This window comes from Haliotis rufescens, unplaced genomic scaffold, assembly GCF_023055435.1.
Source record: "Haliotis rufescens isolate VD_foot unplaced genomic scaffold, xgHalRufe1.0.p SCAF_5, whole genome shotgun sequence".
NCBI lineage: Eukaryota > Metazoa > Mollusca > Gastropoda > Lepetellida > Haliotidae > Haliotis > Haliotis rufescens.
The window spans coordinates 15,220,107-15,233,691 of record NW_025964223.1 but is presented as its reverse complement, the minus strand read 5'-3'; the positions used below and the strand labels follow the sequence as shown (position 1 = coordinate 15,233,691).

At 40.4% G+C, this 13,585-nt stretch overlaps 1 protein-coding gene across 1 annotated transcript; it reads right to left on the bottom strand.

Annotated features, from left to right (window-relative positions):
* Nucleotides 1–1,905: 1,905 nt before the first annotated feature.
* Nucleotides 1,906–13,243, bottom strand: LOC124113258 (uracil phosphoribosyltransferase homolog). Its single transcript, XM_046473545.2, has 7 exons — nt 13,026–13,243; nt 7,707–7,749; nt 6,245–6,314; nt 5,401–5,463; nt 4,441–4,602; nt 3,907–4,005; nt 1,906–3,354 (listed from the first exon to the last, which is right to left on the bottom strand). Exons 1-7 carry the CDS (start codon nt 13,148–13,150, stop codon nt 3,248–3,250), a joined length of 669 nt encoding a protein of 222 aa, XP_046329501.1. The 5' UTR covers nt 13,151–13,243; the 3' UTR covers nt 1,906–3,247.
* Between the last annotated feature and the right edge of the window lie 342 nt (nt 13,244–13,585).

Below are 13,585 nucleotides of genomic sequence, written 5' to 3'. Positions count from 1 at the left end.
GGTTCGTGTAATCTGGAACAAGTTAGATATGAGAAAAAATGAGGTTATTGAAAGCATGCTGGTGTCAGCACATTCAATCATGTCTCGGAATCTGTGTCGGTAGGAACATATGCACCTGTACAAGCTAGATATATCCATCTAAATTTTATTTTTTTTAAATTGTATTTATAAAAAATATTCTCACTAACATTTGTTTGTGTGACATGCTCATATTGCAATACAGAAGCCGAAATTGATTATGTGAGAACATATTTAATCACTGTTAGTCGACTACTCCTTCCAATTCTTCTGCTTTCATGGAGATTGGCAGTAGGTTAGATGTTGTCATCATGGTTTATGAAGCCATATCCGCTCTTAACGTTGAACCACTTTGCCGGTACCGGTGACCCGCGTTGCTTTCTTTTTAACTGCCACCGGCTTTTCCTCCGGTTGATGTTCGGAGTCAGATATGGGTCTTAGCTTGATGGTAAAGCTGTCCTGTCGCTGGACCCTTGCTCTCCCTTTATTCCCCCTCAAAGTGGCCACCGCATGTCTGGTCACATACATTGTTCTTATACCAACTTATCGGTAGTATCTTAGACATCTATCACAATGAGGTAGTCATGTGTACATATTCTCAAATGAGTGAGTGAGTACGGTTTTACTCCGCTTTTAGCAATATTCCAGCAATATCACGGGGGGAATCGAACCCGGGTCTTCGGCGTGACGAGCAAACGCTTTAACCAGTAGGTTACCCGACCGCCCCTATTCTCAAATGAAGTTTCCATATAATGAAAACAAAGGACCAGTGCATAACATTTTTCCAGGTGCATATATCCACTTCCACAGCATCACTGAATGGATGCTACTGAAGCGTCTCACTGTCAAAACACACCCCTTCCATATACACTGATTACATACTCCCATCCTACTCTCACAAACTTTGTTGTTTAACACCACACTCGGCAATATTCCAGTTATATGATGGTGGTCTGTAAATTATCAGCCTGGACAAGACAATCCAGTGATTGGCATCATGAGCATCGATCCACCCAATTGGGATACGATGACATGCATCAACCATGTCAGCAAGCCTGACCAGCCGATCCGGTTAGTCGCCTCTTACAACAAGCATGGGTTGCTGAAGACCTATTCTAACCCAGACCTTCACAAAGACACAACTACCATTACCTTCCTACTCACTACTACCTACCCCGTAGTTGTCTGTATACCCTAACCATTCTAACACAGCTTCTAATGTTCCCCCAACACCAGCCAATGACCCAGCATATTCACGACACAAGAAACACATACCATGCACTCATTTTCCACTGGTATTGCACACACAAGACAATAAATCTGTTAGTTCCCTACAATGTAATGGAGGAGGATCCTGGTGGGGGTGTTACAAGGCAGTAGCCAGTAAAACTTGGGGTCTTTAGTCAGCAGTCAGTCTTTTTTCGGACTTAGTCAGTAAACTAGAATGCGTTTTTGCTCAAAAACACATGTCTCTCCCCTCCTTTTTTTTGATACATTAGTTCAAGTTATTTCTGTAAATGTGTTTGCAAATCAGAAAAACAATAATAGCAAATTATAGTCTGGAACGATAAAGGTTTCATGCAGAAAACACATGCAAATAGCGACCAAGTGGAATCTAAAATGCGAAACCATCTCTATGTGATTGCAAAAAATCTTACTTTTACAATAGTTTTTGAAAAGTTGTTCTAAACTAAACAGTATACCCCTCAGGACCCTCATGTAAGTCTTGATAAGAGGAAGAGTAAAGTGAGTGAGTGAGTGAGTAGTTGGGTTTAATGCTGCTTTTAACAGTATTCCAGCTATATCAGTATGTCAGCTTAATGTGGGAGGAAAGCCCAAAGTGATGCAGGTCTCAGACGTTTACTAATTCAGTGAAACCCATGAGTACGATATGGTGCTGACAAACCTAGAAACATAATTGGGGTGAACCATGATATTAACCCACAATCATAGGTTTCTGGCGTTCCCGAGGGACTCAACTCTGCACAGCGAATCGTGGCCACCCGTACCCCCAAGATAAGTAAAGAAGAGCAATGTGTATAATAATAGTATTTCAGTTTCTCCAGCTTGTGTCAAATGCCTGTGCTGACAAATAAGGAAACATAATCATGGTGAATCATTGGTTTGAAACCAGCATCATGAGCCTAAGGGACGACCCACAACTGAAGAGCTTGGAGCCATAAGGGCCAATGCCATGTGGAGTCTGTTTTGAGAAAAGTGATGAAAACACATAATATAATGCATGTTAATGAACTTAACCGATAAATTCCTAGACATTAACGCATTCTAACAGCAGAGATTTAAATGTTTATAAATAACATTCACAAAAGGAAATAAACTTACGTTTTTAATTTGTGTAAGGGTGGAAAGGGCCGATGTCTGTATTTTGGCCCTTTTTGACCCTCAGGCATTTGCATGGGATTTAACATGAGATTGTTTAACTATTACTGAAAGTACAAACACATAATATGGAAGTATTTTTAGATGATTCAAACTAATGCCAACTTTGTTAAAACAGTTGAAACATAATAATAATGAGTCCAAACTTTCAAAATCTCTCTCAGACAACCAGTCTCAACCACACACGGAAATGAGAACTAAAAGGGCCAAAATCTAGCAAAGTGACTTTGGCCCTTTGGAACTTGACTTTGGCCCTTTTATATAATTTTAAGTAGCTATATTTCAAAAACGCATCAATGAAAACAAACCATATTTTTTCTACAGGTAGACAAGAACTCAAAGATGTTATTTATGCAATAATATGCAAAAAGGGCCAAAGTGCATTTTGGCCCCTTTTAGCTCTAAGCTCTTCATATACACCTAACCGCATGAACAATATATCAACAAATACCAATATCTCAAACAGTAATGTACACATTATCTCAATACCAACATTCAAAATGTTAAAACAATGAAAAAATGTTTTAAGGCTTTCAGAAACATGTCCCATTTGAGGTTACAAGAGCTGAGGATCTTAGGTTCAAACAGCTTCAATGTGTAGAAGTAAATGTGACAGTACAATGACATCGGGATGAGGATGGTGTTGTGACTTAATGAGGATGATGTTCCGGCTCAGTGACATGGTGTTGATGGAATCGTCATCTTCGTCCCACAGCCAAGGGAACACATGGATGTTCGAATGTTTCACCGTCACGTGTGAACGTTGGACATGGAATGAGATTAACTGTCAAACATCAAGTGGGGTAAAACCTCTTTCACAAAGTCACATTTATTCTGTTCCAAAATACTTCATCCCAAAATGGTTGGGTGCAACAGAATGCACCTCTGATGTGAATATCGTCAATCCCGGGAACTGTGCAATGACGTTCTTGGCAGCTGAAAAGATACACCGGACTGTGAGACTGACATAACAGGCATGGTTACAGTCCCAACTATCTTCTGCTTCAAAATCACACATCATCTGACCCTGTCCTTGCGACCATCTGAAGGAAGATACAGGGTTCCTATACCGACTCAGGTATTGGTGCTATCCTAGACATTATACTGAGGTCAATTTCATATGTAGATATTTCCAAATGATACATGCAAGTTTAAAATAAATGAAAATAGTCATTCAAGATAACTTAACTCTTGCGGTTGCCTAGCTTAAAGGTTTCACTCATGTTATTCAGCAGTTTTAAACATTATTATTGCCTGGAATAACATTTGCTATGGTGAATGAGATTGTTACTATCATTACATATATATAGTCGGTATCTCAAAGTTACAAACCCAACTGGTACCTGACAAATAATCTCTAATTCTGAATTTTATTTTTCTGAGTCTACATCCTTCTCCCTGTACACCACACCCTGGGAGAGTCTACACCCTTCTCCTTGTACACCCCACCCTGGGAGTTCCCTCCCTTCAAATGCCATGGCAACTAACCTTGAGGTGTGCAGAAAAGATTAAGTAAGATGACATTTTCCTGATCGACATCGTGAGCCTGTAAAATATTGACTGCTTTGGACACGGTGTTACCTGTACCTGGAAGCATACAGGAATAAAAGTCAGTAGGCAGTCAAGTGGTACATGAGAACAAGAAAGTGTATAATGTTGTGGATAACAATGACAGGTTTATTGCATTTAGCGACGTTTCAATGTTGATTCTTACACCATTACTAAGCTGGGGTGGAAACTTCCTGAACATGCGAATGATGAGGGCATTCACCTTTCACATCAAATTATTTCCTGGGACAGTGGGGTGGTCTAGTGGCTAAAGCGTTTTTTCGTCACACCGAGGGAGCCGGGTCCATTCCACTCATTGAGTCTGGTGTCCTCCGCCATATTTCTGGAATATTGCTAAAAGTGGTGCAAAACCATACTCACTCACTCACTTAGGTTAGAGCTGAAAATATATACGTGATATTTTCTCACAGGTAGGTTACCGACGGATGCTGGAATTCCCACATAATGACTCACTCATAATAGGGTACATCAGGAGAACTTTTCGAGATGCGATATCTGCCGGCAGTTTTGAGTATACAATCTTTGCTTCGTGAGTGTCTTCGTCACTCTGGATGAGTATTTTGCCGATCCGGATAGATCTACAACAGTCGCGGAGACCTTGTTCCATGGCTTCCCCTGCAACAAGAAAAGCAAACCCGTTCAATGACATGTTGCATTTGTTTGTTTACTCATTGTTTTTCTCTTTACCTTTCGGCAGACTGAACAAGTGTTGCAATTCTAAACAAACACTCACTGAAAAACATGTGCTTGTTTAAGATATTTGGTAGCAAACGACCGTTTTTGAATCAAGGTGTAACGTGGCTCTGTCTGTACATGTCACAAGGTCTTCACCACACACTGAGCCAGGAACCAGATGTGACAGGCTGGGTATCATTTCAAAAGAAGAGCTATTGCGCCGTGAACAAAAAGTCTGCCCTTTAAATTCCAGGTGAAATCACATTTGTAAAAAAATTGAATAAGGTGAAGCCATTGTTGAAAAACATACTTTTAAAAAGTATATATGACGACGGTCTGTAAACATGGTAAATAATCAAGTCTGGACCAGACAATCTAGTGATTGACATCATGAGCATCAATCCACGCAATTGGGATGAGATGACATGCATTAACCAAGTCAGCAAGCCTGACCATCCGATCCTGTTAGTTGCCTTTTACGACAAGCATGGGTTGCTGAATTGCTATTCTAACCTGGATCTTCACAGGTCTTTGAACACATGAACGCACTCAATGAACAGATTCTTAAATAAATCATTTGTTTCATTCAAATGTATTATTCAGGGAGGCACACTCAAATTACAAAGGGCCACACATCTACATTAGTGTAGAAATGCAATAAACAGAATGTGCAATCTTCCATGCCACTACGTCCACAACTGCTGACTAAATGCTGCTGGTAGGTACTAGTTGCCTCACCACTTCTGACAATGCTGACACCACAGTTCCCCTTCTCGTAGCGTAGACCATCGTACGGCTGACCTGGAGGAGTCACAAAATACACGTCTCAATATCTCGGAAACACATGGGCACAAAGATGATGACTAAGGACACACATGTTTAATATTATGTTTCACGGATTTATTTCAGCTTTTCCACACAAGGTTTGTCGAAATAAAAATAAAATTAAATAGCTATGTCATTTATTTATTTATTAATTAATTTATTTATATGACAGTCATTCTGCTGTGGAGTTAAAACTGCAACTGGCTTCTTGAATCACTGATGTAGACATTGAGTTTATATATAACATTCTATATTGTATAAGAGAGTCCATTTTACTAGCAGGAGACAGTACATTTATTTTTGTGTGTTTAATTTATTTCTTGGACCGAATGTTTTTCAGTAGGGGTGGCTGGCACGTGAAACAAAAAATGAAACATGTGCTGACTAAATATTCTCGAAGTGTCATGATTATCATCTTGTATAGTTCATAATCACATAACATAAGCATCTAAATGTCTGATAACTACCCGTATTCATTTCCCATTTAGTGAAGGGTGATGACAAAAGCGCAAGCACGGTGAAAACATGCCGGCATACTATTACGTGCTGCCCAATTCCATTCATGTTTGTGTGTTTGTGTCTCTAGTCCCAGGAAACCTATTCTGAAGCCTAGATGTGAGAATAAACATCACTTAGGGTTTTAGTAGAAACTGTAATACTCAGGGACACATACTGAACAGTGAGTTACGTTGATGTTTATATGAAGCACAGCTGAGTGGTAATTTCCTGCTTGCTGTAGACATACATACATACATACCAGTAGGAGTTGTAACCACACACTTTCTGTAGGGCAGCTGATTCAACCCCTCCTCTACCACCAACCGGATCTGAAATAACAGGCAGGATCTTATACATGATGCACAAGGATTTACACTGTTAACTTAGTAACTTAGTAACTTTGTAACACTGTAACTTGGGAGGGATTAACACTGTTAACTTTGTAACATGCCAGGAATATACTCACTGTATCTTGGGAGGGATATACACTGTTAACTTTGTAACATGTCAGGAATACACACTGTAACAGAGTCTACACCCTTCTCCTTGTACACCCAACCCTGGGAGAGTCTACACCCTTCTCCTTGTACACCCCACCCTGGGAGAGTCTACATCCTTCTCCCTGTACACCCCACCCTGGGAGAGTCTACATCCTTCTCCTTGTACATCCCACCCTGGGAGAGTCTACATCCTTCTCCCTGTACACCCCACCCTGGGAGAGTCTACACCCTTCTCCTTGTACACCCCACCCTGGGAGAGTCTACACCCTTCTCCTTGTACACCCCACCCTGGGAGAGTCTACATCCTTCTCCTTGTACACCCGACCCTGGGAGAGTCGACACCCTTCTCCTTGTATACCACATCCTGGGAGAGTCTACATCCTTCTCCTTGTACACCCCACCCTGGGAGAGTCGACACCCTTCTCCTTGTACACCACATCCTGGGAGAGTCTACATCCTTCTCCTTGTACACCCGTCCCTGGGAGAGTCTACATCCTTCTCCTTTTAAACCCCACCCTGGGAGAGTCTACATCCTTCTCCTTGTACACCCCACCCTGGGAGAGTCTACACCCTTCTCCTTTTACACCCCACCCTGGGAGAGTCGACACCCTTCTCCTTGTACACCACATTCTGGGAGAGTCTACATCCTTCTCCTTGTACACCCCACCCTGGGAGAGTCGACACCCTTCTCCTTGTACACCACATCCTGGGAGAGTCTACATCCTTCTCCTTGTACACCCGACCCTGGGAGAGTCTACATCCTTCTCCTTTTAAACCCCACCCTGGGAGAGTCTACATCCTTCTCCTTGTACACCCCACCCTGGGAGAGTCTACATCCTTCTCCTTGTACACCCCACCCTGGGAGAGTCTACACCCTTCTCCTTGTACACCCCACCCTGGGAGAGTCTACATCCTTCTCCTTGTACACCCCACCCTGGGAGAGTCTACATCCTTCTCCTTGTACACCCCACCCTGGGAGAGTCTACATCCTTCTCCTTGTACATCCCACCCTGGGAGAGTCTACACCCCTCTCCTTGTACACCCCACCCTGGGAGAGTCTACATCCTTCTCCTTGTACACCCCACCCTGGGAGAGTCTACATCCTTCCTCTGTACACTCCATTAACAGACTCCCATCATAGTAAGTCTCAGAACTTTTCAGCCAGCTCCTGTACAAATGAATGTGTGCAAAAAATGTCCCAATTTGAGAACATTTACTTACTAATCGATCAGCATAAAAGATGAAATCACTGCGTGATGTTGATCTGAAAAGAAAAAAATAACTGGGAGTCAGCATAGTGATATGACTACAGGAAACTGGACTGAACTCTTTGACAAGTTCAATCAAAAATGCAGACAAACATGGGCGTGTGAAGGTCAACAGATTTCAATATTAAGATCAGTAAAACTAGGTCACACCAAACAAACACTTTATTCTTAAACAAAGACAGTGGCATCACTCCTTCGGTTTGGTTTGGTGTTTTTCGTCCCACTCAGCAATATTCCAGCTTTATGACGGCAGTCTGTAAATAATTGAGTCTGGACCAGACAATCCAGTGATTGACATCATGAACATCAATCCACACAATTTGGATCGATGACATGCATCAACCAAGTCAGTGAGCCTGACCACCCGATCCCGTTAGTAGCCTTATACAACAAGCATAGTCGCCTTTTACGGCAAGCATGGGTTGCTGAAGACCTGTTCCACCCAGGATCCTCACGAGTCTCACTCTTTCGGATAGACATGGTAGAAAGCAGCAGTAGAAATTGGCATTATTCCTATAGTCCTTGTGAAATTACCCATTAGTTATGGTATCATAAGGACTAGTACCAGTAGGAGGTTGCCATTTTTAAGGGTTTTGCTATAAGTTATTGTAAGGACAAGTGGACTAAAAATGTTTTTATTGCTGGAAAGTTGTAAAATATACCTTCACACAGAACAAAACTATCTTAGAACAAATTTGTTTGTTTATTTGTTGTTTAACGCCGCACTCAGCAATATCCCAGCTACATGACAGCGATCTGTAAATAATCTGACTGATACCGATTTATAGTGCTAGCCCACTGAGATACCCTGCCGCAGTTTAACATGAATACCCCACTCAGACACAGTATACTGACTCAGAGCCGACCAGTCCTTGTTTTAGCCCTTTAATGCCGAGCGCCAGACAGGGTATAAACAAGTACCATCTTTTAACGTCTTTTGGTATGACGAGGCCGGGGATTGAACCCCGGACCTTCCGCTCTCCGGGCGGATGCTCTACCACTGGACCACGGAGACGGTCAAAACATGCTGAAAGCCAAGAAACCTGGAGCGTAGAGACATTGAAAGTAATGTGTTCTCTATACCACCTATTGTTTTACAAATCTTAATATTGCCCTTGATATGTCTCAGTGAACGGTTGTGACTATTATATGTGGTGTCAAGCACTGGATTGTCTGGACCAGACTCGATTATTTACAGACCGCCGTGATATTGCCGGAATATTGCTGAGTGCGGTGTTAAACCGCCACTTTTTCCTCCAGGAGGGAACGGAAGGCCTGTCAACTTTGAGACACAGCACAGGTCACACATTTGACCTCATAGGGACAATTACACTCTTTATGTAAACAAAACACAATCACTTGTCTGATAAGGATACTGTATTGCCATAGTCAGCTATATGATGCCAAGAGTTTCAATACTGTTTTATGCTTTTGAAATTTTTTAATTTTCCCCAAAGAAATTAATTGCAGTTTTAGAAAGAATATCAATGATCATATATATACAAAGAGAAAAATAACAAAGTCAGTTCACCACCACTTGTGTCCCATATATGGCTCATTTATCTTATTTGGGTATTTTGTTCGCACAAGTGTCAACACACATTCCGGCATTATTTGTCTGTGATAGAAGACAACATGCTCCCCATCACCCAGTTTGATCTTCTTTTGAACATATGCTGGTATTTTCCACCCGTTACAGTTGTCAATTATTTTCTAGAATTAATAGTAGAGAGCCTTTCTGATGGTGCAGTTAAAACAGTAGGGGCATGTGCCCTCCTCCATTCGATTGTCACCCTCGGGATATGCCTGATTAGCAATGTCCTGTTCCCCGGGAATAGTGGAGTCCACTTGAATTTGTTCAATGACATGTGTATATGCTTATGTTTTGTAAATACATTTTTTGTTATTATATATATAGTGCATGTAACTATTCTATAAACTGACATGGTTATAAGGAACATTATTTGGTGATTAATGTATATAAGTTATTTGATTAGGATATGCACTTTGACTGGATATATTCTTATTATGCAGTTTTAATTATTATGAACTTTGTAGCCCACATACCTGTTGTCCTGTGATGTTCCGTAGAAGCCATATGTTTTTGACCTGACATGAGATCATGCCCCTATGTATGTATGTATGTATGTATGTATGTATGTATGTATGTATGTATGTATGTGCTGCTTATTTATATGCCATTGGGTTTGCTGAGGAAACTGTATTTATCGTCATGTACATAATACATAGACATAATTTAGAAGTGAGATCTGTTTTGTTATATTTCAATTGTTTTAATATGTACACTTGTTATAGTGATACATTTACTCAAGCCAACAAACGGAAAGAAAGTATTGTGTATTTAGGAGATTTCATTATGTTATGCTGCCTTGGACCTGAGAATTGTCCGCAGTCACCAGCTGAGAGGCAGAGGGCCACACGACCCCTTATCCATAATTATATGTGGCAGAGGAATGTAATGTTTAGAACATAAAGTGGGAAGCCGATTTGGGTGCTGAAAGGCTGCAACTGGCGGTTTAAACAACAAACACACACACACACACAAATATCACCGCATTCACACAAACATTGAAAATTAAAATCATGAAACTCTTGTATTGATATGTCTTGATATCATGGGCTTTAGCATCTTTGCACCCCTGTAAAGCAAAAACGTGGGGTTTTCAGATATCAGCAAATATAGTATCAAGAAATAATATGTACTGTTTTGAAATATTGAAACAAGGAATGGGACACCAATTATGAGTTTGTAAACAAATGATGCCAGATTTTGAGTGCACTTGCAAAAAATATAGGAAGCGGTAGAAACTAACATGTTTAGACCTCTAGTCCTCATAATGGTATCATATAGCATAACACTAAAAAATGGCAAACTTTTAGGAGTTTTCAATACCTACTAACGATACAATAGGAACTACTGGGCAGTTTGGCAAGGACAAACAGGACTAGTGCCAATTTCTAACGCTGTATAGGTACTGTATACAGTCTCTTGACTGACAACTCATAATTTGTAACCTAACCATGCCTCTATCTACTAAACTGACAAGTTATGACAACACATTTCTACAGGGAAATCATAGTCACATCCCACGATACAGAAACAACACACAGTAACTCTCGGAAGACCAATGTCAAATGATGCATACACAACTTCCTTGTCACACAAATCATAACATAGTATACATCAGTATACATCAGTGTACATGGTGTAGTTGGAATGTATGGTGCGACCTGAGAATATATAAACAACCCAGCCATTGTCATGGACTTGTATCTATTATCTGGGCTGGCTCTGACATGACGTTTTTGTTTGTTTGTTTGTTGTCAAGGGGCCACATTCAGCAATATTCCAGCTATATGACAGCGGTCTGTAAATAATCGAGTCTGGAACAGACAATCCAGTGATTGATATCATGAGCATTGATCCATGCAATTGGGATATGATGACATGCATAAACAAAGGCAGTGAGCCTGACCACCAAATCCCATTAGTCACCTCTTAAGACAAGTATAGTCGTCTTTTACGGCAAGCATGGGTTGCTGAAGACCTATTCTACCCCGAATCTCCACGGACCTCTGGCATGACATATTTCACTGATAACAGGACCAATAAATTGGAAGGTTTTTTTTTTACAATATTGTATTGAATGTAATCACGACAATGCTAAAATACCTGCTATGGACATTTAGTATGCACATGTCGCTATCCCTGTAATTCTGTATGCTGGGTAACTACTGTAAACATGGTAAAGTTAGCACTACTACATATACATATCTTCGTGAATTTCATCACAAACAGGGAATACTGCTGGAAAAGTGGTTAGGGTCGGCACCTAACATCAGTGTTCCTGCTTGGTACTGAAGCTGCCCGCCCCCTATAGTCCTTGCCAAACTGCCCAATAGTTAAGGTGTCATAAGGACTGGTACAAATTTTAAGGGTTTTGCTACAGGTTATCATCAAAGGGACAAGTGGACTAAAAATGTTAGTTTCTATCAGTATCACTGTAACAATTGATATTTAGCTTTGAAACAAAGAGAAGTGTTATTTCCTTGCACTAACAAGAGTTATCAGAAGATGACAAATCCTCCCGGCCCCCACAATAGCAATACCACTATACCCCCACCCACCCATATGACGGGGAGGTGGGACAAAAATAGAGAACAGATCAAATGACTGCTAATGTTGACACCAGTGCCACCTCACAGCCAGTATGAGAAATATAGAATCTCACTCGAGTGTCTTTTGATATCAAATATATCAGCACAAGTTGATATACTTGATATCAAAAGACAATCAGGTGTGATTTTATTTATCATCCAACATCATTCTTCCAACTTTTTTCAGCTTGTAGACAGTATAAGTAGTGTCTAAATGAAAAATGTACTGCTAACAGCTTCAGTAGAGAAGCCTTTAGAGATGTCATTTGATTGTGACGTCATGGTAACCAATGATGTCGTAATAGTCTGCAAAGTCTTGTGATGCAATTCATTGCAGCAATATCTACAATGTTGATATCGCTTGATCTCACACAAGCTATATCTCCTGCCAGTTTTGGATGATAAACAAAATTCTTTGTTTATTATAAATGAGCACAAATACAGTATTCACAACAAATGATCAATGTAAAATATGGCTGCTAAATAAAATGTAGGGAATAACTACTTTTCTCCACTGAATCAAACTTAAATTTGAAATACGCAATCATACATTCAAATTCTTCAACGTAGACACGCCAAAAAAACGGACTATAGGCCTGTAGGTCTAACATACGGAGCTAGAGCTGTCTACTGACTTCACCGCCCGATATATCTGTGATGTTATAAATACATAACAAAAACCCTAAATGAATATGTAATATTGCTATTTACGACCGACGGACACACGTAATGAACAATCGGTTAAGGTGATATCTAGGCCTAACGTGGGTTAAACACCTAGGCTAGTTCTTACAAAGATGCTGTGTTGACCATGTTGACGATATTTAGTATTTGTCATCTCAACAAAGACTCCCGCTAAATTTGACAGCCCGCCTCCTTTGAACCCGAGGCCATATCTCACCGAATCTGACGACCGGGTGACTGTTAACAAACGACTCTTGGATAATATTATAGAATTAAATAACATACAGTGAAACAGTATTTCGGAGATAATTCGGCAAGACCGGCAATATTCTAACCTTCTGCGTGGTGTGCCATGTGGTCATGTTGATTTCAATTTATCAATGGAAAGGACATTGCTTTCATCACTTACTTGTCCCTCAAAACAGTTTGTAATTCTCGAACATTGTCTGTTATTTTCAGTGTCTTCAGATTTGCTCCCAGGTCACAATCATCAGCAAGATTTGAAAGAGAATTGGGGATAACGTCTGGCTCCATGTTGAGATGTTTTCCGCTAGCATGCAACTCCGACGGTTTACCCACCAGTGCACGTCACTCCGTCAAAACAAAATAGTTCCCCTACTGAATCATGTCAATAGAATATCAAGGTCTTCAACTGTATTGCGATTACTTATTATAATTATAGGTACAGTCGATACCACAAATATTATTATTATTCCCCGATATCTCTTTCACATAAACATGTTGTCGTTGTGTGACAAATTCACCTTTAACCTACACAATTTGTGTTTATACGCTGAGACAAGGAAGAAGATAGGTCCACAGAATTTGGGTGGGAAGAGTGGAGGGATAAATGTCTGATCTTAAATAATAATCTATTTACATTTTACGTGATGCATCAAATAGCTGCAAATTAAGAACACAAATGAAAAGGCAACCCTATTAAACACTTCTTATGGTGGATACGATCTC

Coding starts and splice junctions, on each gene's coding strand:
- LOC124113258 (XM_046473545.2), bottom strand. CDS start 13,150: ATGGAGCCAGACGTTATCCCCAATTCTCTTTCAAATCTTGCTGATGAT. Junction 7,750..13,025: donor CAAACTGTTTTGAGGGACAA/GTAAGTGATGAA, acceptor TTTTCTTTTCAG/ATCAACATCACGCAGTGATT. Junction 4,006..4,440: donor CCTGATGTACCCTATTATGA/GTGAGTCATTAT, acceptor GTATGCTTCCAG/GTACAGGTAACACCGTGTCC.